The sequence below is a fragment of the Balaenoptera musculus genome, chromosome 6 (genome assembly GCF_009873245.2).
Source record: "Balaenoptera musculus isolate JJ_BM4_2016_0621 chromosome 6, mBalMus1.pri.v3, whole genome shotgun sequence".
Taxonomy (NCBI): domain Eukaryota; kingdom Metazoa; phylum Chordata; class Mammalia; order Artiodactyla; family Balaenopteridae; genus Balaenoptera; species Balaenoptera musculus.
Genome location: NC_045790.1, coordinates 63,448,292 through 63,471,565, shown reverse-complemented (window position 1 = coordinate 63,471,565; position 23,274 = coordinate 63,448,292). Strand labels below are relative to the sequence as shown.

Here is a 23,274-nt window from a genome sequence, read left to right as displayed (position 1 = left end):
GTAAGAACATCTTTTTAATCACAGATTTTTATACAAATGTCTCTCTGTATTTTGTTTTCTTTTGTTCTATAGGACTCTATCTAACTGGACGTATGAATTTGACAAATGGGCTCCTTCCGTGGTGAAAATTTCTTACAAGGTTTGGAATCCTGTATTTATTTTTTGCTTTTCCACGTTTATATATAGACCCTATTTTCTTCATTCCCTGTGCACATCTGTGAACTGTATCTGGTTGTAAAGTTTTGTCATGTACATCATGTACTAAACAGTGAGAGTTAATCATCCCAAGAAGATTACTGTAATAAACCATAATTACTTTCAGATAGTGAAATGCAGAAGAAAATTGTTAATTATCATATTGCGAGGTTTCTGATGAGAGTAATACAAATGACAAATATCACACATCCCGCGTGCTGCTACCATGCCCACTGTTCCTGCAAAGTTAGGCAATTACCCAGGCGCCCGGGCGCCTGCTGGACGCTCCTGTAGAAATGGAGCCTTTCAGCGGAGCAGCGGGTTCTTTGCTACCTTGGGGTCACCATAATTTCCTTTTCTTTCCCACCCCCCCTTCCCTCGGTCTGCAGTGGGAAAGCTTCTCCATAAAGGTCTGAAAAGTGTCCAGACGTGTGAGCAATTTTGCCAAGCACTTTCTTCCTGGATAATGGATCTGTATATGATAATTGCATGTATGTGCAGTCCTTAGTCACATGCCTGGGCTCCATTAAGCCATGAGTAGTGAGAGACAACGCACGCCTGCTTCCATCGGGTAATATGCATCTGTATTTTCTTCCCATTCAGGGCACCCCTGCCATGCGTCGCTCCCTCGTCCCCCAGTTACGGAGTGGCAAATTCAATGTCCTCCTGACTACTTATGAGTACATTATAAAAGACAAGCACATTCTTGCAAAGGTATGTTTAAAATAATTCTCTTATCTCTAATTATGGACCATCGCAACTGGAGTGTAAAGTATTCCCCGAATTATACTCACTAGTATAATTTGCTCGTTAGATGGCCGGTCTCTCTCTTTTTCAGTCAGATATATTTTGGTCATGTGTTTTTCATTTTATGTATGCTGGGGTTTTTTGTGTTTTATTTTGGTTGTTGTATGTCACTGATCCTGGGACTCTTACCTACCCTATCCTATCATAGTTTATGGGTTTACATCTCTTAAAAGAATTCACCTGGGTTCCTTCAACTCTTTTTTTCTCTCCGACAGCCCTGAACGTCGTGCTTGTGGAAGAAATAATTGTTTTTGTTGCCCTGGGATATTGTCAGCAGCGTAACTTCATTTCTCTTGTGTCTTTGTCTCTCCAGAGATGAGTAGGCATTTCTCCATATGGTCTTCTCCATATGAACGTTTATCCAAGCTGCAGTTTTTGTGCTATTCCTGTTTTATGTTTTTCCTGGTGAAACAATGGGCTATTATTGTTTGAATTACTCTGGGCTCTTTCTGTGACTATTTATTTAGAGCCGGGAAAGAGTCGTTTTCTACCTGTGACCTACATGTCTGATGATTTGTATGTCCTAAGTTGTCCTTTAGCCAAAAAATAGAATTTTTTTTTTCCATTTATATCATCTTGTCTCCTAATATATTCATGTAGAATGATGGGAGTAGTTTCTGTCATAGAGGAAGCATGAAAACTTAATTTTTTTTCCTTTAGTAATTTCTTTTACCCTGTGGTGTTTTGAAAGCACTATAATCTGAAACTAAGTTATGGCCAGAATTGAACAGAATCACTATTTCTGGGGTCTGTTCTATCTCTGCATTAAACCTTTGCTCTGGAAATAGAGAGTTCCCTTCGTGGCATCCTAGGAAATAACATAAAGGAAATGGGCTCCCAGGGGAGGTTTGTTTAATCATTGAGATGGCACCAGCAACAATGCTGTGTTCCTCTTCCTCATCCTCCAAGATGAATTTGGCAGTGTCAGGAATGACGTGTTTTCAATATAACTGTGGGAATGTGTTTGTACATTTGAGATCCTTTTAAGGAAATTCATATCATGTCTTCTGCATATGTATTTCAAAATTCATCGGAGACGCCTGGTAATGAGGTGTATTGCTTTTATTTGTCACTGGAGAAATGAAGCTCTAGAAAGGGGTAGTAATTTTTTTCTGAGTGGAAGACCTAATTAGTAGTAGACCCGATAGCAAAATCATAGGCCTCTGATTCCTTGTTTATTATTTCATAAGCTAAATTAGGCAGGGAAGTAGATTTAGCATATTGATTTAAATACATTTTTATCTCCTGGCCTCTTTTTCACGCTATTGGTAACTTTGGGACAGTTGATTGTACAACTTTAACTATTCTTAAGCAATTTTCTTAGAGGTAGCAGAGGAAGGAAACAAATTTTAAAACTCTGGGAGTTTCTTTTACCCGAACATCCCAGCCTGACTGATGATTTTATTCCTTTTCCCGGGACTTTACTGGTGCTTCTAATGAGGAAGGCGAGGACTTTATAGAACGCTTTGCCGTCTCCCTCCTCTCTAAGAGCTTTGCAGTGGGATCCAGGGACATCTGAGCACCAGATGCTTTTCTTGGCCATTGCCACTGTTTTGTGGGGAATGGATAGGCTTAGTGGGATATTCCTCATTGTTCTCACTTTGAGAAACAATGACCTTGGAGAGGGCTGAAGGGTCAGATGTGAGAGGGGAAGGGGACTGTGTGTAGACTTAGGAAGGAAGATCGTGTCGTATGGTCACATTGTTTATTTTTGAAGTGATAGTTATGCTGCGGGAATATATTGTGTTTAATTCTGAAGTTTCGGCATAAACAGAGGAATGCTATTTTAGCACTGCCCTCTCTGCCAGTAAGTCTATCCTTTCATTTTAGACATCTTGAAATCGGGGTCCTAGACCTGGCAGGTAAGGAGTATGTATGAACTCAGAGAGTCCAGGTTGCCAGATCTTCTAATGTTTTAAAAGAAGCTGGATGTCCAGATCTTTAGGTGAAATGTTCCAGCTTCTAAATGTTAGCAGCTAAGTTCAAATTAAAAAAAAAAAAAAATTAAAAAAAAAAAAAAACATGAGCCAAACCCTGAAGGTAGTAGTCAGCCAAGGCAATAGAAAAAGGGCCTGAAGCCAGAGTACTTCCGCTGCAGGTGCCTACTGATGCCATCTTGGAGAAATCAGTCATTAACCTCTGCTTCAAGTGAGGAGCTGTATTCTGTACTTACTATGAGCAGAGGTAACAGAGCCATTAAATCTGGCATAGCTGTCATGACATAACATTAATAGAAGGAGTATTGGATGGGGAGACACAGGAGCTAATCCTGGCCCAACCATTTCATTCTGGGCCCAAGTTTCCGTCTTTGTGAAAGGCTAATTTGGAATCACATTCTATTATTCCATTCCATTACTACATAGTGCACGACGATCTGTCAGGTATGGGAAATAGACTGTTAAGATTCTTTTATGCTAAGGAATCTCGTGTCATAGCTCTTACCAAGCATGAGTTCTTTGGTTTTCCACATCACCACTTGCCTCTTAGAAGTAGTTGTGTTTTCCCTTGTTCACCGCATGTTGGTCCTTCCTCTTGTGTTATAGATTCGGTGGAAATATATGATAGTGGACGAAGGCCACCGAATGAAGAATCACCACTGCAAGCTGACTCAGGTCCTGAACACTCACTACGTGGCCCCCAGAAGGATCCTCTTGACCGGGACTCCCCTGCAGAATAAGCTCCCGGAACTCTGGGCCCTCCTCAACTTCCTCCTTCCCACAATTTTTAAGAGCTGCAGCACATTTGAGCAGTGGTTTAATGCTCCATTTGCCATGACTGGAGAAAGGGTACTGGCCTAGCTTTTATTTTTCCCACTGCATGACAATGAAATGAAATGAAAAGACCTAAAGCTGAGAACACTAGAGCCACAGAAAACCCATAGGGTGGTTTACAGTGTTGTAAAGTATTAGGAAGCCAATCAGTGGATGTATATGTTCTCACTCCAGGGATATTTTTCCATCCAAAGAAAATGGATCTAGTGATGGATGTAGCATCTAGGATCTAGGGTGTCCTAATCCCATTGTCTTTTGCCACTGTGTTAACCAGGCCAACAGAGGGTGTTCCTGGCTGGTGGAATGCTTAACTGCTACAGGCCACAAGGAGGATAAATGCAGAGATATTTGTTCAATCTATTTAACCACAACTCAACCAACCGAATATAAACCTTAAAAAGAAATATTTCCTTGTTATAAACTTGGGCTTCCCTTTAAACTATTTCCACATTAAGAGTTTGTATGTAAAACTGAACTGGTTTATACTAATTTTCTTTATGCATTGTTTTCAGGTTTTAGTGTAAGCCTCTGTCCTGTGTGTATATAAATACTCCTCAAACCCTGGAGTAGCCATTTTCAAATTTCTTATAATCATTCCTTCCACTAGAGGAACGAAAAGCCACTTAAAATGCTTTAGGAAAATTTATGTTGGAACTGTTTGGCCCTTTAATTTTGAGATGTTATAGGTGCATTAGCCTTTTATTAAGAATTCATTGGCTTGCCCATTTGGAGAAGGTAGCGTCAATCAGCTCTGCCCCCTAGAGGTGAATAGAGGAAGGTGAAAGAGAAAGCGAAGGATTTATATATAAACAGGACTGAACTTGAACAAGATCAGAGCAGAGCAAAGGAGGATGCAGGTAGAGGGGCTTAGAAACCCACCGACATAATCCGGATCCACTCTTCAGATTCTTCTTTTCAGGTTCAGGCCCTGTTCCCTTGGTATGTTTCTGCATCTGAGACAATCAGAGTTAGGAGCCTAACTTAATGCTTCAGTTTGAAGGAAGAACACATTAACTATTGCCCTTTTACTCGTGTTCTACCTCAGCCTTTAGTCAGCCTTTACTGCAATCATATCCCATAAAATTCTGAGCTGTTAACACTCCTGATCTAAAACTGATGGCTCTGGGCCGTTTTCTACAAAACTCAGCATTCAGACCAAGACACCCATTTAGAGGCTGTTCTGTTACCACCTGGTAGGAAGGTGGGAACAGCATTCTGAGGTGTACATGATGGGTATAAACCTAGCCTTAATGCTCATAAAATTTCAATCATATATTGAAACCAATAATAAATGTAACATAAAGAGTCATTGTATGAAAGATCTTTTTAAAAAAAAAAAAGATCAAATTCATCTAAGTTTCTCTTATAGGTGGACTTAAATGAAGAAGAAACTATATTGATCATCAGACGTCTGCATAAGGTGTTGAGACCATTTTTACTGAGGAGACTGAAGAAAGAAGTTGAATCCCAGCTTCCAGAAAAAGTATGTTGCAAATTCAAAAGTTGTGGTTTCTTCCCCTGCCAATATATTTGGAGTACCTGCCCCTGAAATTGTGTTTCGGAAACAGCAGGCTTGTATTTTAGTTCCAGGTAACTGGGAAATATCTTAAAGATTTTTTTTGTTAGATGGGTGCTAGGAGATTTAGTGTAGAGAGAGAAGGGAAATTTTAGCATTTCATCTTGTTTTCCAAAAGTTTGGGGGCAGATTTTAAAAAATAACCAAATTCATTGAGTCTCATTACATTTTAGCTTTAAGTTACATTCACTTAACATTACATGAATTAACATTCTGTTTTAACTTTAGATTTTTTCTTTTTACTAACCTCGTTGAGTTCGCTCTTGCAGGCGCCGTAGAAATGTTCTGCTTTGAGCCAAATAAGGCTTTGAGTTTGAGGCTTGTATCATTATCAAGGGACCTGGTAAGCATTTGCCAGGTTTCCCGGTAATGTGTTTAATATTGGATGCTTGGGATGTCATGGTTCTGATAGTAAGTGAAAAATAGGGTTCCTGCAAATTACAGACGCATCATCTAATTTAAGTTCCTGTGAACATTTTAAGAAATATTTTTCAGATTACTTTTTGGACACTGACTTTTCAGTGCTTTAGAATGTCTTTTAAGCCCTTAGCTCCACATTTTTGGGTTGGATTTGGGTATTGGCTTAATATGTTTTTGATCATATTTTGGAATCGCACACACTGGAGTTCTACGTTTCATTCTCTTAAAGATAGATTGTTTGGCATTGTGCACTGTTCGTTGCATGAGTTAGTTTGATGTGAGTTTTCTCTTTAGAGGAGCCAATTGTGAAATGTGTGTTTTGCATCATTGTGTTTTTCTGTGTAATGACTCTATTTTTTGAACAGATTGGTTCATCCTGCTCAGTTTTAAGTGGGATTGGCAAGATAGTATACAAAGTTGATCACTTTGCTAAGAGAGAATTTTGATCCCTAAGGCCCTGTTCATTAGCAGTTGGAAAAAAATTAAATATTAACACAGTTCTTATACCATGCTCATCCCAGCAAAAACCTAAATATCTAAGTATTTTATTTTGCTAGTGAATGCATCTTGGGGATTGAATGCTGTTGATATTTCTTTGACTTCGTGTGGTCTTGGCATCTGTGGGTAACCCCCTTTCTATTCAGTATGGACTTTAGTTACAGAATAAGCTGGGGAATGGGTACAGTGGTCGTGTGGCTGCCTTGAATGTTACTGAGATCCTGCAAGTTATAGAGATGGAATGTTAAAGATTTTAATTTGTCCCGTACTTCCTTTTGTTTCTTTAGAAGAGCTATAAAATAAAAGACAATTAACTGAAGTTCTTCATTTATTCATTCCATAAAACTTCTTAATCTTGTTACTCGTTACTCTGTATTAGCCAGTCCTGAATGGCTAATATAGATAGATATTTAAAAAACACATTACAAGTTGAAAGTATGCCCTGTTTTAAGAAAATCCACTGTATTAGAATCCAAACTTTTGCAGCATAGGGATTATGGGGTGATTGGTTACTTTACTAAAATATTTACTTCACAGCTCTTTTCACAAGAAAACTTCCTGAGTATTGATAAATTTAAAAAAACTTAAGATTAGATTTTCAAGAGCATGTTTCCGACATAAAGTACACATGTACTGTTTAATATCCAGATTTTTATATTTGAGGTACATTAAACACCCTGTGTGTGATATACAGGCATACCTCATTTTATTGCACTTTGCTTCATTGCCCTTCATAGATACCATGTTTTTTTCCCCCCAAATTGAAGGTTTGTGGCAACCCTGCATTGAGCAAGTCTGTCAGCACCATTTTTCAGCATATGCTAATTTCATGTCTCTATGTCATGTTTTGGTAATTCTCGCAATATTTCAAGCTTTTTCATTATTGTTTTATGTGTTACGGTGATCTGTGATCAGTGATCTTTGATGTACCATTGCAAAAAGATTATGACTCACTGAAGGCTCAGATGATAGCATTTTTTGGCAATAAAGTATTTTTTGATTAAGGTGTGTCCAATTGTTTTAGACAGTGCTATTGCACACTTAATAGACTATAGTATGGTGTGAACATAACTTATATGTGCTAGGAAACCAAAAAATTCTTGTGACTTGCTTTATTACCATATTCCCTTTCTTTTGTTGGTCTGGAACTGAACCCGCACTGTCTCCAAGGTATGACTGAATTATCTGTGGATAAGCTACCTTTACCTGGAGGCAACTTGGTGGAGTGGAAGTCATGGGCTCTGCCCGCCAGAGTGGACCTGGGTCCCCACTGCATTCTCCGTCTCATACTAGCTGTGTGAGCTTGGGCAAGTCTCTTAACCCAGTGGGTGTCAGTGTTCTCATCAATGAACTGGAAAATAGACAATACCTGCTTCACAGAAGAGGATTGAATGGATGCAGTACTCATAAACACTATGCCTGGCACGTGGTAAGGGCTCAACTGGTGACAACTGCTACCACCAGAGTCCTTACTTTCTACTCACACTGCCGTTTCTATTGCTGACTTCTGGTTCTGCTTCCCTATTCGCTTCAAGTTCTTTCTCACTGTTCTCTGGTTCTGGCACTTTCTGTGTTCCCGCCCCATCTCTGTCCCCATAACCTTTTCATGGTGAGTAGGGGAAACTAATCACTTGGCATGTGTATGTAGCTGTTATTGATGTGGTTTGGCCAGTTTTCACTCTTTGCTCTTTCTACCTTGTTAGGATTTTTTTAATCTGGGGAAAATTGGCCATTTAAGTGTCATCCTTGGGGGTAAGAAGGTTTCTTCTGCCACCATCTGCTTGTAGCCACAAACAACATATATGTCTTTCTCAGGCTGTATAAAGAATCTAGAAAGGAATTGTGGCTGATGGCAGGAAAAGGCTAAATATTTTATAGAAGTGATGCTCAAATGTTTTCATGAAAAAGAATCAGGGAAGTGGATTTCCATTTTATTTTTTAATTTACGTATAATAAAATTCACTCTTTTCGGTGTATAGTTCTGAGTTTTGACAAATACATTAACTCTACCCACAATCAAAATACAGAACAATTCTGTCTCCCAGTCCCCCCGACCAAAAATTTCCTAGTGCTCTCACTTTTTAGTCAAACTCTCCCTCTACCCTTTGCCTCATGCAACCGCTAATTTGTTCTCCATCCCTGTAGTTTTGCCTGTTCCAGAATGTTGTATGAAAGGAATCAGACAATATGTCTCATCAGACCTTTTGCGTCTGGTTTTTCATTTAGTGTAATGAATTTGAGATACATCCAAGGTGTTGGATGTATCATTAATTGGTTCATTTTTATTGTTGAATAATATTCTGTTATATTGATGCACCAGAGTTTGTTTATCCATTTAACTGAAGGAAATTTGGGTTGTTTCTAGTTTTTGATGGTTATGCATAAGTCTGCTATGAACATTTGTGTATAGGTTTTTGTGTGAACATAGGTTTTCATTTCATTTTAGTAAATATCTAGGAGTGGGATTGCTTGGTCATATGGTAAATGTACACATAACTTTATAAGAAACTTCTGAGTGGTTTTCTAAGGAGTCTGAACCATTTTGTAGTCCCACCAGCAATGTATGAGCATTCCAGTTCCTCCACATTCTCCTCAATACTTGATATTTTCAGTTTTTAACACTGCTGGCCGTTTCAATAATTGTGTGCTGATATCTTGTGACTCATCTTCATGTGCTTATTTGGCATTCATGTGTCTTCTTTGATGAAGTGGTGCTTAAATCTTTTGCCTATTTTTTTCCCAATTATTTCTTTTCTTATTGTTGAGTTTTCAGGTAGAAAAACTCTTAAAAATACAAAGTACCAGCCCTAACCCCAGTAATTCTGTTTAGTATAGTGGGAGTGACCTCAGGAGTCTGTATTTCCTCAGATGAAACCAAAGCAGGCATATAAGGGCCACAGTTTGATAAATGCAGTTCTACTTCATAGAAAAATTAGTTTTAATGAATGAGTATTTAATAAAAATTAGTTTTAATCAATGAGTATTTAATGACTTAGTGAGTCTAATGAAACACCTAATGAGCAAGAGAATATACTGTCTCTAGGCCCCTCCCAACACCACCACCAAGCTGCTGGCATAAGATCCATTCCGTATACTCACGGAAGAAGGGCAATTCATGGAAAAGGGATTACATAAAACCTAACTTAAGCTAAAGAAAAACTGATTTTTCGATTTAGCTCCCATTTGAGGTTGTCTGTGCTGACTTTCCCTTTTGTATAATCAAGAACCAACTGTACTTGCCATTGGCTGTGTGTGTGTGTGTGTGTGTGTCTGTGTCTAAATATGCTAAAATATGTATACAGTGTCTGAGATTAACTAGTGGTTGACCTACCTAAAATTGACCCTGATTTTTATATAATCTGTATAAAACCACAAAAAAACATTGTTTAGATGGGCAGCTTTTATATTCATTATATAAAAATTTAGAATGCTTGATGTAATTAATCATCACTTTGTTCCTCTCTTGCCATAGATTCTAGAACCTGGGACTTTCATAAATTTAATCTTGGAAATCTCAATTCACAACGTGGTAATATATCACACACAGTAGTCTGGATTTACTGATCTAATAATACCTCCTTTTGGAAGGGAAATGATAAGTGAGGAATAGTGTTTAGGGAGAAACTATGAATAAAGGTTGAAAACTTTTACAGGGTTATATGGGAGGAGAGTCTGGGCCAATATAACCACCCAGTTTAGCTCCCTGAAGGGACCAGTTTGATCATTACTAACATAAGGAGTCTTAGGAGATAACTGTCACGTCCATGAGGCTGACACCCCAATTTTACATATAATTTCAAAATAATAGTCCCAGTGGCTCTCAGAAGCCTAACTTGTTGGGAGAATCATCCCTGTTAAAGAGTCATAGATTTTATTTCCTTCAGCACCAGCATATTTTGAGGAACTTTCAAATTCATGCTCTAATCAGGGACCATCATGTTTTTTGGAGGTGACCCAGACCCAACAGAGTCTGAGATGGCGTGATGATTACAAAGACTTTCCTCGCCTTGCCACTGTCAGTCTGCATGTCTGCTTTCGAATTGTTCCGTCTGCCCTTTTCTCAATGCGTAGCTCTCATGGCTTGCTCTGTGTGCTGCACTGCGCTTGGGCGGGGCTGCAAGGTGCAGGAGCTGTACCAGAAATTGGAGGCATGGTGTGAGCTGTCGCTGAACGATGGCATGACAGTGAAAGGCAGCATCACCCACCCCATCAGGAGGAAGGATCCAGGCATTCAAGAGCTTTAGGACAGGATTCCCCAGGGCACACAAGGGGGTGTGTGTGAGTATGTGGGGAGGTGCTTACTAGTAATCCATTGAGGTGTGGGAGGAAGATTTTAGAGCTTCCATTTATATTACTTTTTCTCTTAAAAATAAAAAAAATTAAGCTTTATTAAGTTAACATACAGATGGACACTGGTACCCATGCGGTATGTACGCACAACAGAAAGTCAAGGTACCTTGCTTAGACTGTATCGGTTATCCCGGGCGGGAGTGTGAGGGGGAGCTCCTCCACCTGGGGCGTCAGATATCCGCTCACCCTCGCAGCCTGGTTCCTTCGCTTTCTGCCTGCTGTGAGCGTGGTGGGTTTCCCCGTATCCAGGTAAAAGGATTTTAGGATGATCTCATTTTAACTAAACTAACACCCGTGGCCCTCAGAATGAATGAAGGGCTTTAAAAGATCCTGCAGAGGATTGCAGGTTGAAAACAGGATGGATAACGTAAGCACAGATGGACGGTAGGAAAAGGGCAGTCCTGCCACCTCTTCTGTTCCTAGTGTGGGTTTTCACCAGCCCCATTATAACCCCCAAAATTAGATGTCATCAAATTGGCCTCTTGAAACGTAGATATAAGTCAACTGCCTTTAACATTGACCCCTGTCCTAAAGGTAACTTGTGTTTTGAGACATTACTGTCCGCGCATGCATATAATTCATAGTTAAATATATGGGCATGTATTGGGAAGAGGCGCTTTAGCATGTCTTCCTAGTAAGGAACTGCCATCAAAAAGTTTAATGACCACTTCTTTGCGGGAAATGAAAAGGAAGATTGAGTTTGGCTGATAGATATGACTGGGGAAGATCTTACAAAGCGCCCTCAGGGAGAGTAAAATTTGGAAAGGAAGCCCTAAGACTAAGGACCCTCACCCCAGGCCTGGGGGAAAGTACAAAGACAAACGAAATAGCTTGGACTTGTTTGGGAGGTTACAGGGAGCAAACGTAAAATATAGTCGTGAAACTTAGGATGGTGATTTTGATGATGTGTGTCAAACTAGCTTCTGGTACCCCCTAATGGTGCTTGGGAGGAGGGTTGGGGGGGAACATCCCCTTCCTACAGCAGCCATCAGGTTCTAGGGTTGAGCTCGCTTCTCTGCTGACTTGGCCCCTATGGGGGTGTTTGACATTCCTATCTGCATGGCATCATCGTGCATGCCTCCTGCTTCTCAAACTCCCTCGCCTCCAGCTCTTAGCAGCAGCTAACTGATGCGAAGGAGGTTGAGGGTCCAGTCCCTCATTCTGGTTCTTCTGTCTCCTAACGCACTTACAAGCAAGCCTCAGCCCTCCTTTCCACATTCAGGAAAGTGTGCACAAACTGGCTGGCAGGGAGGCCCAGGTGAAGATGAACATCAGGGCAGAACTGGGAAACCTAAAAGTCTCCGTGGTCATCCTTAGCATAGAGCTTATGGAAGTCGAGTCTGGTTCGATCCTAACTGCACCATCAAATAGCTGCATCGTTTCAACCCAGTCACTTAACCTTTCTGATGCTCAGGTTCCTTATCTATAAAACTCGAACACCACTAAATGTAACTCTCCTACAGCTCTTGTGTAGTGAAATGGGAGAAGGCACATAAAGCATTTTTGCACGGGGCCTGGTCCATAGAAAGAACTCAATAATACTAGCCCTTGGTGTCATTTTTATCATTATGCGTGTTAAAGTCTGAAGTTGTTTAACATTTTTCTACACCGTGATCAAGTTTCGTGGAGAGTTAACAGCTCTTGAAAAAGTCGAAGTACTTTAAAAACATGCAGGATCAAGTCTGTGGAACACAAAGCCTGTACTAATAGTGCATCCTTATTTATTAAACTTGGAGATGTTTTTTCCACCCTGGCCAAGAAAGTCATTAAAAACTAAAACAGGTTTATGGCAGGTCACTTGCTTTTCTTAACTTTTCTGCAGAAGAATCCACCTTTCTCTAATCTGATTTGGTGCATCAAAACGAGTAGCAAAAGGCTATTAATTGTGGTTCTGGCTGGCCTGACAGGTTCCTTCTAAAGCAACAATCGAATGAATATTCAACTTCTCTTCATCTGTGACCTCCTCGCCCTGGCCCTCAGAGCTGAAAATAACCTGATCATTTTTAATCAGTTTGTTAAACATGAGGCAGCTTGCTGATTTGCTTTTAATCACATTCTGCAGATTTCTAGGCATTAATCTGATGTTTATTATGAAAATTTCACATTTGTATTCTGGGGATTTTTTTTAATAAAGAAAAACAATAATAGGAAATAACCAAGGCAGATTGTATGCATTAGGAGCGTGCGAGAAGTATTGCAGGTGTGTATGAAACCACCAGCACATGAATTCCCTTTCACTGTTTTAAATAGGATTTTTCTGTTATTTCAAAATGGAAGCACATGAGGCCTTGCCTCTAAAGAAGATGGTCCTAGAGTTGCATCCAATTGTGGATTAATTCCTCTCCTTTGCCTGTTATCCTCACTAGGGTAGTATCCGCTCATCCTTCAAAAGCAGAGGGTAATTACATACAGTCAATCTAGGGCTCTTATGAATCTCCTTCTCAGATCAGTATTGGGGGTAGTAGCCACCTAGGACCATTTAAAAAATGTTTTCCAAAGAAAATCAGAGGTTATTGGCCAAGCACTGTTTTTCCTAAAACTGTTCTGTTCATAGGAAAGGAGGTATAGGTGGGAAGCAGAGGAAATACTATAAAAAAAAAGAAAAGAAAATACTCTGTATTGAACATCTTTGATTTGAACAGTTTGCCAGCCTCTCTCTCTCTCTCTCTCTCTAATATGGAACAAGTCAAGAAATTTCCAAAAGCATGACCCTAGTGTCAATGGTCAATGACATACAACCTTTTGAAGGTCCCTACAGTATAATGGTACCTTTAGTAGTGATGACTGTGGTCCTCTCCATCACTACCACCACCCCACCCCACCCCCTCCATGAATGAATCCAAGAGAGGGGAAGAGAGATACCTTTGTGGTTCCAGGAGTGCCACCAGCAGCCATGTCTCAACAGTCTTCTTAGAACAGGCACCTTCTCTCTCCTGCTCTACTTACTGTTCTTTTTTCCCCAGGTTGAATATGTGATCAAGTGTGACATGTCAGCTCTGCAGAAGATTCTGTATCGCCATATGCAAGCCAAAGGGATCCTCCTCACAGACGGTTCGGAGAAAGATAAGAAGGTACGTTGCGGAAGATGTTGCAACTCAAGGTGCTGTCATGTATCTTCTTGGGGCTGTGACGCTGGATACTCCTGGGAAACATCCCTGCTAATGCTGATTTGTCGAAGCAAATTACTGGGCTTTTTTTGGAGCTATTGTTGCTGCTGAAGAAAATCTCGTAGCCTCTTACCTGCAAACTGCATAGGAGCAGTTAGAAACGAACACCATCTTGGTGTTCATATCACCAAAATAGTTAGCTATGCTCATGTCAGTTCTGCACGGAATATATCTGCCTAAGGGTGTGGTGGCATTATGGAAGGTTTCACAATCCAGTTTCATTCCCTGGGCATCTGTTCCATGCTTCTAGGGAATAGACAGCTGTGAATCCTAGCGAATAGACAGTTATTTCTCAAAGCCATCCACTGGGCATAATTCCCTCCTCTAGGATAAGTTAGTCACAAGGAAGATGTTATATCTAATTCAGAAACAACCATGTAATAGTAACAGGAACTTTGGACCACAAGAGGCGTAGGTTACCGAGAAGACCTATGGCCCTTTGCTGTTTCTATAGAAGCCTTTTTTTTTTTTTAAATGGGAAATACCTGATCAATTAATAACTTCTATTTTCACTCTCCTCTACTTGTTCTTAGGGGAAGGGAGGCGCTAAGACACTTATGAACACTATCATGCAGTTGAGAAAAATCTGCAATCACCCATATATGTTTCAGCACATTGAGGTAAGTCTGCGTTCTCTGTCGTGACCCTGATCCTTACTGTGCTATTCCTACTAATACTACATTGACAATTTTTTTTAATAAAAAATAAAAGAGGGTTAACACGTGTGGAAGTTGAAACGACGTTCTCTGATAGCTTGAAGAGCAGAATTAACAAAGGTGAATTTTCTGGTTATGGATTCTCCTTGGTACCAGACACTTGAGCATCTGGAATTTTATAACCAGGAGTTTCAAGCAGTGAGAAAATGCTGTAAGCTATGGCTCATTATGTGGGTTTGGGTAGGTGCTGTGAATTGCCTTGTTATCGTAGGAGCTCCGAAATGGAAGATAATGATAAATACATCCAGCTTCCTCAGAAGGATGCTGTGAAAAAATATTAAAATAATGTATTTATACCCGTTGAACAGAAAGATGTTCTCTGTAAAAGTCACTGACTTTAGTCTGTTACTTAGATTTGTACTTTTCCTTTCTGGCCTCTTTCATGACAGTGTAGATACAGGCTTTTATCCTGAGGCTCTGGTCTCTAGGAAGCTATTTTTAGGGGAGAGGACATATTCTGCCCTGTTCGCTACATGTGAATGAGTTTCCTAAATTGACAATTTCACCCCAGTAGGAGCCATTGACTCGAGCAAGAAGGAAAAGGAGCCACAATTGTAGCCTCCACTTTTCAATGTTGCCGCAGATGCATATGGTCCTGGCGGCAATTATTTGCCAGGGCGCTGCTTACTTTCCACTACAGATGAGCAGGAGGCATGGGGCAAGTCACTGCAGGCTCCGTGTTTGCACCAGCTTATTAACAAATAAATAAATAGAAGGTTCTAGGAATTTAACTTTCAGGAGCATATTCCTGGAAATGAGACTGAAATATTCTTGACTTTGAAGATTATTTTTTTCTTCCTTGTTTTTGGTAATCGCGCTTGTTAGGTGACAGTATATATTGCACCTCTATGCCTATCCTGGAGTCCTATCCCACCTGTGGTGGGAAATTAGAAAAACTCCTGACATTGTTGTTGCCTTAGGGACAGGCAACCCTTCCTTTATAGAGTAAAAAGCCCTCGATATAAGTAAAATGACAACAGCAACAACAGTAAAAGGAAGGAAGGATGGATGGAAGGAAGGAAGGAAGAAAAGAAAGAAGGAAGAAAGGGAGGGAGGGAGGGAGGGGAAGGTCCCACCAACAAGCCTATTTAGACACATAGTAGGAGAATCCACTGTGTGGTAATAAGTCTATACCCCAGGTCACTTTTTTTTTTTTTTTTATGCTGGCTGTCAGGCAGTACTGACTTCTATTTTTTATTTATTTATTTTTTAAATTTATTTATTTATTTATTTAATTTTGGCTGTGGTGGGTCTTCGTTTCTGTGCGAGGGCTTTCTCTAGTTGCGGCAAGCGGGGGCCACTCTTCACCGCGGAGCGAGGGCCTCTCACTATCGCGACCTCTCTTGTTGCGGAGCACAGGCTCCAGACGCGCAGGCTCAGTAGTTGTGGCTCACGGGCCCAGTTGCTCCGCGGCATGTGGGATCTTCCCAAACCAGGGCTCGAACCCATGTCCCCTGCATTGGCAGGCAGATTCTCAACCACTGCGCCACCAGGGAAGCCCCCAGGTCACTTTTAACTGTGACTTGGTGTAAGTCACTCATAGTTACTTGACTTGTCATCAGATGGTAATAGATTATACGACTGGCAAGGGCATAAGCTTTAAAAAAAAAATAACATATGAAGTGTCTGGTAAACCAATAATGTGATAAATGGGCTGTAAGGTATCCATGAATTAGTGGGGGGTACATGTTGGGTTGGAGGAGCCAAAAAAAAAAAGATCTAATGGTGAAAATGATTGGGGTCATGTCAGGTTAACCTGTCACCCACCATCTTATTTTTCCTAAAAATAATTTTAAGATATTTACTTTGTAAAAGTATAGAGGAGTTTGAGGACTTAGAAATTATGAAAATTAGGTGTCAATCTTAACTTCATTTTGGTTATCGTACCAAAATGAACCTTTGAGACACACTGGGCCATGTCAGGTAGAGAGAGGATGTCAAGCTTCTGTCTGGAGCACCTGGGGAGGGGAGGGGGGTGGATCAAAGAAGCTAAGTCTAAGTAACATGTCCTCCTTTGCCTGCACATTGACATTTTAAGTAGCAGTCAGTAGAAAGACAGACTTTGATTCGCAATTTTTTTAATGTAAAGAACTTTCAGGAGCACATTCCTGGAAATGAGACCCACAGTTATTTGCAAAGGTGTCACAGTTGTGAACCAGAGACGGTGTGTGCATTTTGCTTTTGTCTTCGTTTTGTTTGCTTACACACCCTTTGTTCATACTAGAAACCTGCTCTCTGGATTGGGCTCACTGCCTGCCTGGGGATCTTCACACCAGAGAAATGAAAGCAGTGTTTTTAAAATGCTGCTGATACCTGACCTTATCACCATCTATCAACACATACCATCTGAGAGACGGATGAGACCTAAATCTCTAGTCAGGAATGGCACCTGTAGAGATGAAAGGGTAGGCTTGGAGTCAGGGTAGGGTTTTTGGCTGAGGTCCATTGGCGTTAATTTTGCCGGCAGGGCAGCGTCCGGAGGGGCTGGGCCTACCATAAATGGTGAGCATGTTTGGGAGCAAAGCCCAAAGGGAAGATCTGGTCCCCTTGGAGGAGAGCTTCAGTGATCCGGGAAGGAAGGGGAGCAGAGAAAGGAGACAGCTGGTGGTTAATGTGAAGGTGTGACGTGCTCTCCTCCCCACAGATGGTCTCCCTTCCCATAAAGAAGGAATGCGAAAATCACATGGAGAACAGCAACTTATTTCTTCCACAGAATCAGTGAGGAGGGAATTCTGTAATTAAGTTCTGTGTTTTAAAAGTGGAAGCCGGTCACCTGAGGGGTGGTATACATTTAGAGCCTTATTTATGATACAGAAAAGCACAGTACGGAAGGGATGTTAGGATTCCACCAAACTAAGATTTACAGTATGTAGTACATAAATAATCATTACTTTTACTGTTAAATATTTCCACAGTGTATTTATGTGTATATATTAATCTTGATTTGCTTGTATTAAGCTCTTCCTCTGGTCTAGACTCTAAGCTCCTTGGGGTAGCTACTTCATTTTTTTCTGGATTCCCAGTACCTGCCTACCACAGCCCTGGGCCAGTCAACACTTAATCACTGTTTGATGAGTGAACTAGCCCTATCATCTCAGTATGAGAGTCTAGAGACTTGCAGACTTATGGGGTACATTTCTGACAGAACTATAGTCTGAATTCAAAGACTTTGAGTTTCTGGTTCATTGTATAACGAGTGTTTTCTTACTTATTCATTATTTTATTCAACTGTGCTCTAGAAATAGATAGGATGACCTCACTAAGAGAATAATCATTAAGTTAATAATTACAGATCCGTTTTTTAGAGTCATTTTCTTCTCTCTCTTTTAAAGGAATCCTTTGCTGAACACCTGGGCTATTCAAATGGGGTCATCAATGGGTAAATCTTAATTTTTTTTTTCTTCCAAAAAATAGTTTGTTGGTCCTCCCTAACTTTTCTCTCTGAAGTGTTTCCTATCACACAAATACATACTGCCAGCCTCCTCAGCCTTCCTCTCTCCTCAGCAGAGAGTACAGAAGTTGTTCACCAAAATGATATCAGCATTCCCTTTTACTTTACTGGCATAAATTACCACATGCCTTGAGCAAGTGGCTATTCAAAGGACATAGATCTCCTTTAATAGACTTAACAGTGTCCTAGTGTTCTAAAAACGTTGTCAGAGCTTCAAAGGGTTCTTACTTATAACCAATAGTGTAGCTTGAGCTCAAAGCGAATTTACCATATGAAGTCTCAAGTTTCTATTTAACACTAACGTGTATGAGAGGCAAATGTCTCATCTGCTATACATATATACACCTTGACAGTAATTTGTTAGCCTATGGTCTGTATAAGAAATAACTTTTCATTAGCAGTGGACATTGAAGAGATGCATGCCTGCAACACAACAAAACAGAATGTTGCATTAATAGAAAGTCTCTGTTTTGCTTGTGTGGTACCAGGGAAATTTTTATTATTAGGATAAAGAGGTCAATTCTTGGATCCCAAGGGCAGACTGTGTTGCTGGACTAAGCTCCAGGAATTGGAAGCCATCCAAACCAATGCCACCAGGCTCTCCTTTGTCTCTCCTTTTCTCCTTTTCTCTCGGTCCTTTGTTCACTCCTGGTGCCATCAGGTTGGCCAGGGTTGCATATTGAAAACATGGCCTCAGGGGGTGTTTGGAGGACAGTTCTCAGAATAGGGGATGGATGTTGGGAAGACTTACACTGGAAAATGTCTGTTCTGTGTGTCATAAAGTCAACTACCAATGATACGTTTCAGTATTATAGACTAGACTGCACATGCACTGCGGAGTTTTCCCAACAACATCACCCCTACAACTAAGTTTTAATAATATGACACATCCCTGTTGATAAAGAGGAGAGTGGTTTCTTGTGGAGGAGAAAAGCTCTACTTTAACTCACTAACATTCTTCTCTATCTGACAGCACTCTATCATCGTTTTTTTTAATGTGAATTTCTATGTAAGCCAGGATTGTGTCCCCTCCCCAATCCATTCTTCACAGTGTACATGGTGATCTTTTAAAAAGGTGTCATATCTCGTCACCCCCCTGTTTAAAACCCATCATTGGCTTTCTGTTGCACTTAAAACTAAAACTAATAGAGCCCTACAGGATCTGTCCCCCCTCCCACCCTCTTCATCTCTGCTCTCGTCGCCCAGCATCCCCCTCTGCACACCACCCCCCCGACTTAAGCTTAAGCCACACACACCATTTTTTCCATTCTTTAGACTCACCAGGCTCTTTTACTCCTCAGGGCCTTTGCACATACTCTTTCCACTTCCTGGAATCTCCTCCCCTCCACTCCTAAGCCCACCTTTTTCACCTGGCTGCCTTTTGCTCTTTATTTCAGGTTTTAGCTAAACTGTTAGCTCTTTAGCGGGTCACCTTTGATGCTCTAAACCAGTGGCTGCCAAATTCTTTTCTGCAAAGGGCCAAATCTCAAATGTTTTCACCTTTGCTGGGCAAAAAGTCTCTGTCGCACCTGCTCAACTTTGCCATGGTAGCTTGAAAGCAGGCCATAGGCAAACAGAAATGAGTGAGCCTGGCTGTGTTCCAATAAAACTTTATTTACAAAAACAGACAGCTGTCCAGGGGCTGATGTTTGGCCAAGCACTGCTCTAATGTAAAGAAGATGTCACATGTTGCTATGATCGCTCATAGCAACTTGCTATTTTTCTTTTTAGGACTTATCACAAGTTGTTAATTACCCATTTGGAAGGCAGGGATTCTATTTTGCTTATACACATGCCCAGCAGTGTGCTTGGCACATAGTAGGTGCTCAGTAAGCATTTCAATGAATCTTAAGTGCCCTAAATTAATAATTTTATGTACTTAATAAGTAGGGATTTAAGGAAATGACAACATATACATACATGCATGTGTAGGAAAGACAGAGGGAGAGAGTCAAAGTATTAGGTTTCCTTTTCTTTCTAGAAACTGTCATCATACCTAGAGTATATAATATACTTTTTATCGGTTTTCTAGAAATATATTTTATTTTTTCCATGCCATAGTCTCAGTTGCTTTGGAGTGGATACTCATTCACTCATTCATTCATCCATTCATTCATTCTGTAGTTATTTATTGAATGTTTACTATGCACAAGGCACTATATGAAAAGCAAAGCTCTACTGGATCCTTCAAGAAGACAGCAGTAATACTGTCTTCTTGTTTTGCATTTTTGGGTTCAGGGCTGAGCTGTATCGGGCCTCAGGAAAGTTTGAGCTACTTGATCGTATTCTGCCAAAATTGAGAGCGACTAATCACCGCGTGCTGCTTTTCTGCCAGATGACGTCTCTCATGACCATCATGGAGGATTACTTTGCTTTTCGGAACTTCCTTTACCTGCGCCTTGATGGTAAGTGTGTAAGGAATTAGGCTCTGAAGCCACACAACCCAGAGTGCAGGGATAATGGGCACTCAGATCCAATTCCAATCTCAGCCAAAAGGAGGGGTAAATTTCTTGAAGAATTAACTAGCAGGGTGGGGTGCAGCTTCTCTTTATATCCTCCAGCTTAAAATAAGCTGAAATTATTTGTGCTGCCGTTTATCCCACATACAAACCAATACAAATGGACTTAGAATCACTTATAAGTACCACAATTAAAATAAACCAAACTAAACTAAAATTTAAAACTGTCCTTGCCCTTAGGCTTGTCTGTTACCTGTGCACCATATAGAATATTTTGATAAGCCTTTAGCTTTCTCTGTGAAGGCATATTTTCAGGGGATAAAGGCTATGACTCCTTTCTTCAGTGACACTGTTGTAGTTCATTTAAGATTATATCTATCGTTGAAGCTTCTCTCTTTTTCTAAATAGAACATATCTACATGCTACGTTAAGAGATAGGGCTTCACTGTTGCCTGGATTTTGCAAACTGTGTAGAATATTGGCCTGATTTTAAGAGTGAAATTTAAATACCATGTCCTTAAAAAATTAGTCAGAAAATAAGAATGGAAGAAAATACGAATTTAGGGATACTTCCTAAATTGCTATATGATTTCGATGGCAGTTGTAGCATTTTGGAGATTAAAGATATCAAAATTTTCATACTATGACAGGGGGTAACATTTTCAAAGAGTTGTTAAGTAGGAATAGGAGCTGATTTACAGGCAGGCTGGTGTTGAATTCCTGCACGGTGTTACTAATACCAATTTTTATCCAACGCAATATTCAAGTTATTGTCAAATGGGAAATTTAAAGTTTATGTTCCATTAAAAGGTGTTGTTTTATTTTCAATCCAACATTTTCTCCCCCTTTTGCCATGAATTGGATATAACTGGATATTTACCAACCTCGGACCTGCCACATGTTCTCTTACTTGAGTTTTTAAGTGAATTCTCTATATGGTGTACCTCTTAGGGCCTTATTAACTTTTAAATTAATTATACCTCTGACAGACTTGATTTTTTTTAAATCTTTTTGCCTCTCCTCCTTAAAGTCACTGAAAACAGAGGAATGGTTAAGTCAATGTTAATTCCGAATTCATGACACAGTTACATCAACTACAGTCTGTCTTTTGGCAAATCTGCCTTGTGTCTCATCTTCTGATCTGATGCATTGGTTCCTCCCTCTCTGTGAGGGGTAAGTTCAGCCTTCCGTCAGCATTCTTCCTTTGAAAGGCAAGCCCTCCTTCACTGCTGCTTGAGTGAGTGGGGTGGGGGCGCTGGGCGGCAGCCAGCTCTATTTTCCCTGGATGTACAGCCCCCCACAGGTGTCCTGTAGAACTGTTGTTTACTACCCTGTGGCATTTCGTTTGGAATCTCAGCTCTCTTGGGACTGTGACCTTGGAATGTTCGAGTCTGGGAAACTGGCAAGAAGTGATTTCCTTGAAACAAATCTCTCTAATGTGTTCTTACCAGCTTGGGAGAGTGTCTTTATTTTTATTTAATTTTTAAAAATGTTTTGGCTGCATTGGATCTCTGTTGCTGTGCGCGGGCTTTCTCTAGTTGCGGCGAGCGGGGGCTACTCTTCGTTGCGGTGCTCGGGCTTCTCATTGCGGTGGCTTCTCTTGTTGTGGAGCTTGGACTCTAGGTGCCCAGGCTTCAGTAGCTGTGGCTCGTGGGCTCTAGAGCGCAGGCTCAGTAGTTGTGGTGCATGGGCTTAGTTGCTCCGAGGCATGTGGGATCTTCCCGGAGCAGGGCTCGACCCCGTGTCCCCTGCATTGGCAGGCGGATTCTTAACCATTGCACCACCAGGGAAGTCCCGAGAGAGTATCTTTAATATTCTGTTGGTTGCTGTATTGTTATTAATCATAATAGTCATAAAAGCTAATGTTTATGGAAGACCTACTACATGTGGGATGCCAGGCTAAGCACGTCATGTGCATTATTAATTTAATTTTCTCAACAAACAAGCTTCTGTTATCCCCTTCTTACCAGGTACGAATATGATCCCATTTAACAGATGTGAAAACAGAGGTTCAGAGAGATGAGTTAACTTGCCATAGGTTACACATGAAGCAAATGGTGAGCTCAAGTTCTAACGTAGATGTCTCTGATTCGAAATTAGTTTAGAATCAGTTTTAGCAAATCCAGCAAGATTTATTCCATCTCTGAAAATGCAGGTTGCTTTCCTAGAGACATTTGAAGACTGACTTTGAACTGAATTCAAAAATTGTAAGTTGGTTGATTGAAAATGACCAGGCCATTTCAAGAGAATGTGCTGCTCACTGATCCTACCATCAAAGGCCTTACCGTTAGGTTGGAGGAGGCAAGTAAGCAAGTTCCATTAAGTGTTACAGATGTCATTGAGAAGGCTGCATGGGCTTCTACCTGGAAGAAACAGCAGCCATTTGTTCTGGGGTTGGAGAGAATTGATGGCAAATAGTTGACATACACATGGATAAATCGGTACACACACTGCCAGCTGTACCACCCTCTGACTACACCCCCTTAACCCAGTTGTTAAAATGACTTCAGATTTTCATTGCTGAATTTGATGTCCCAGATTTTTGACCTCAGGGGGAAAAAAATTTGATGACAGTTAAGTAGATTTTTTTTTCTGCAGAGATTATGGTTGCATGAATAGATTTAACTACGATTCCATTATAGTCTTTGTTTTCACTGGAAATGATTTTTGAGTGAGAGCAAGTGATGAAGTTACATCCCAGAAGACAACATTTTCCAAAAGCAGATGAAACTAAGTTAAAGTGAGTAATCATGAAAGCCAGGCAGTGTGTTCCTTCTGGCAAAATCTGCAGTTTTCAACACAGTTGCCCTTACTATTAATTGTATGCTTGGTTATGTTCTACATTAAAGCCTATAAGAACGTGG

The 23,274-nt window shown here is 40.5% G+C and overlaps 1 protein-coding gene across 7 annotated transcripts in view; it reads left to right on the top strand.

Moving 5' to 3' along the window:
• SMARCA2 (SWI/SNF related, matrix associated, actin dependent regulator of chromatin, subfamily a, member 2) overlaps positions 1–23,274 on the top strand; it is a 175,327-nt gene that overhangs the window by 67,920 nt on the left and 84,133 nt on the right. For all 7 annotated transcript variants that reach the window (XM_036855210.1, XM_036855204.1, XM_036855206.1 and 4 more), the window contains 8 exons: positions 73–139; positions 799–909; positions 3,546–3,788; positions 5,143–5,256; positions 13,581–13,688; positions 14,318–14,404; positions 17,833–17,879; positions 20,190–20,356. In XM_036855210.1, the coding sequence (XP_036711105.1) occupies positions 73–139; positions 799–909; positions 3,546–3,788; positions 5,143–5,256; positions 13,581–13,688; positions 14,318–14,404; positions 17,833–17,879; positions 20,190–20,356 (944 nt within the window). The remainder of the gene's footprint in view (positions 1–72; positions 140–798; positions 910–3,545; positions 3,789–5,142; positions 5,257–13,580; positions 13,689–14,317; positions 14,405–17,832; positions 17,880–20,189; positions 20,357–23,274) is intronic.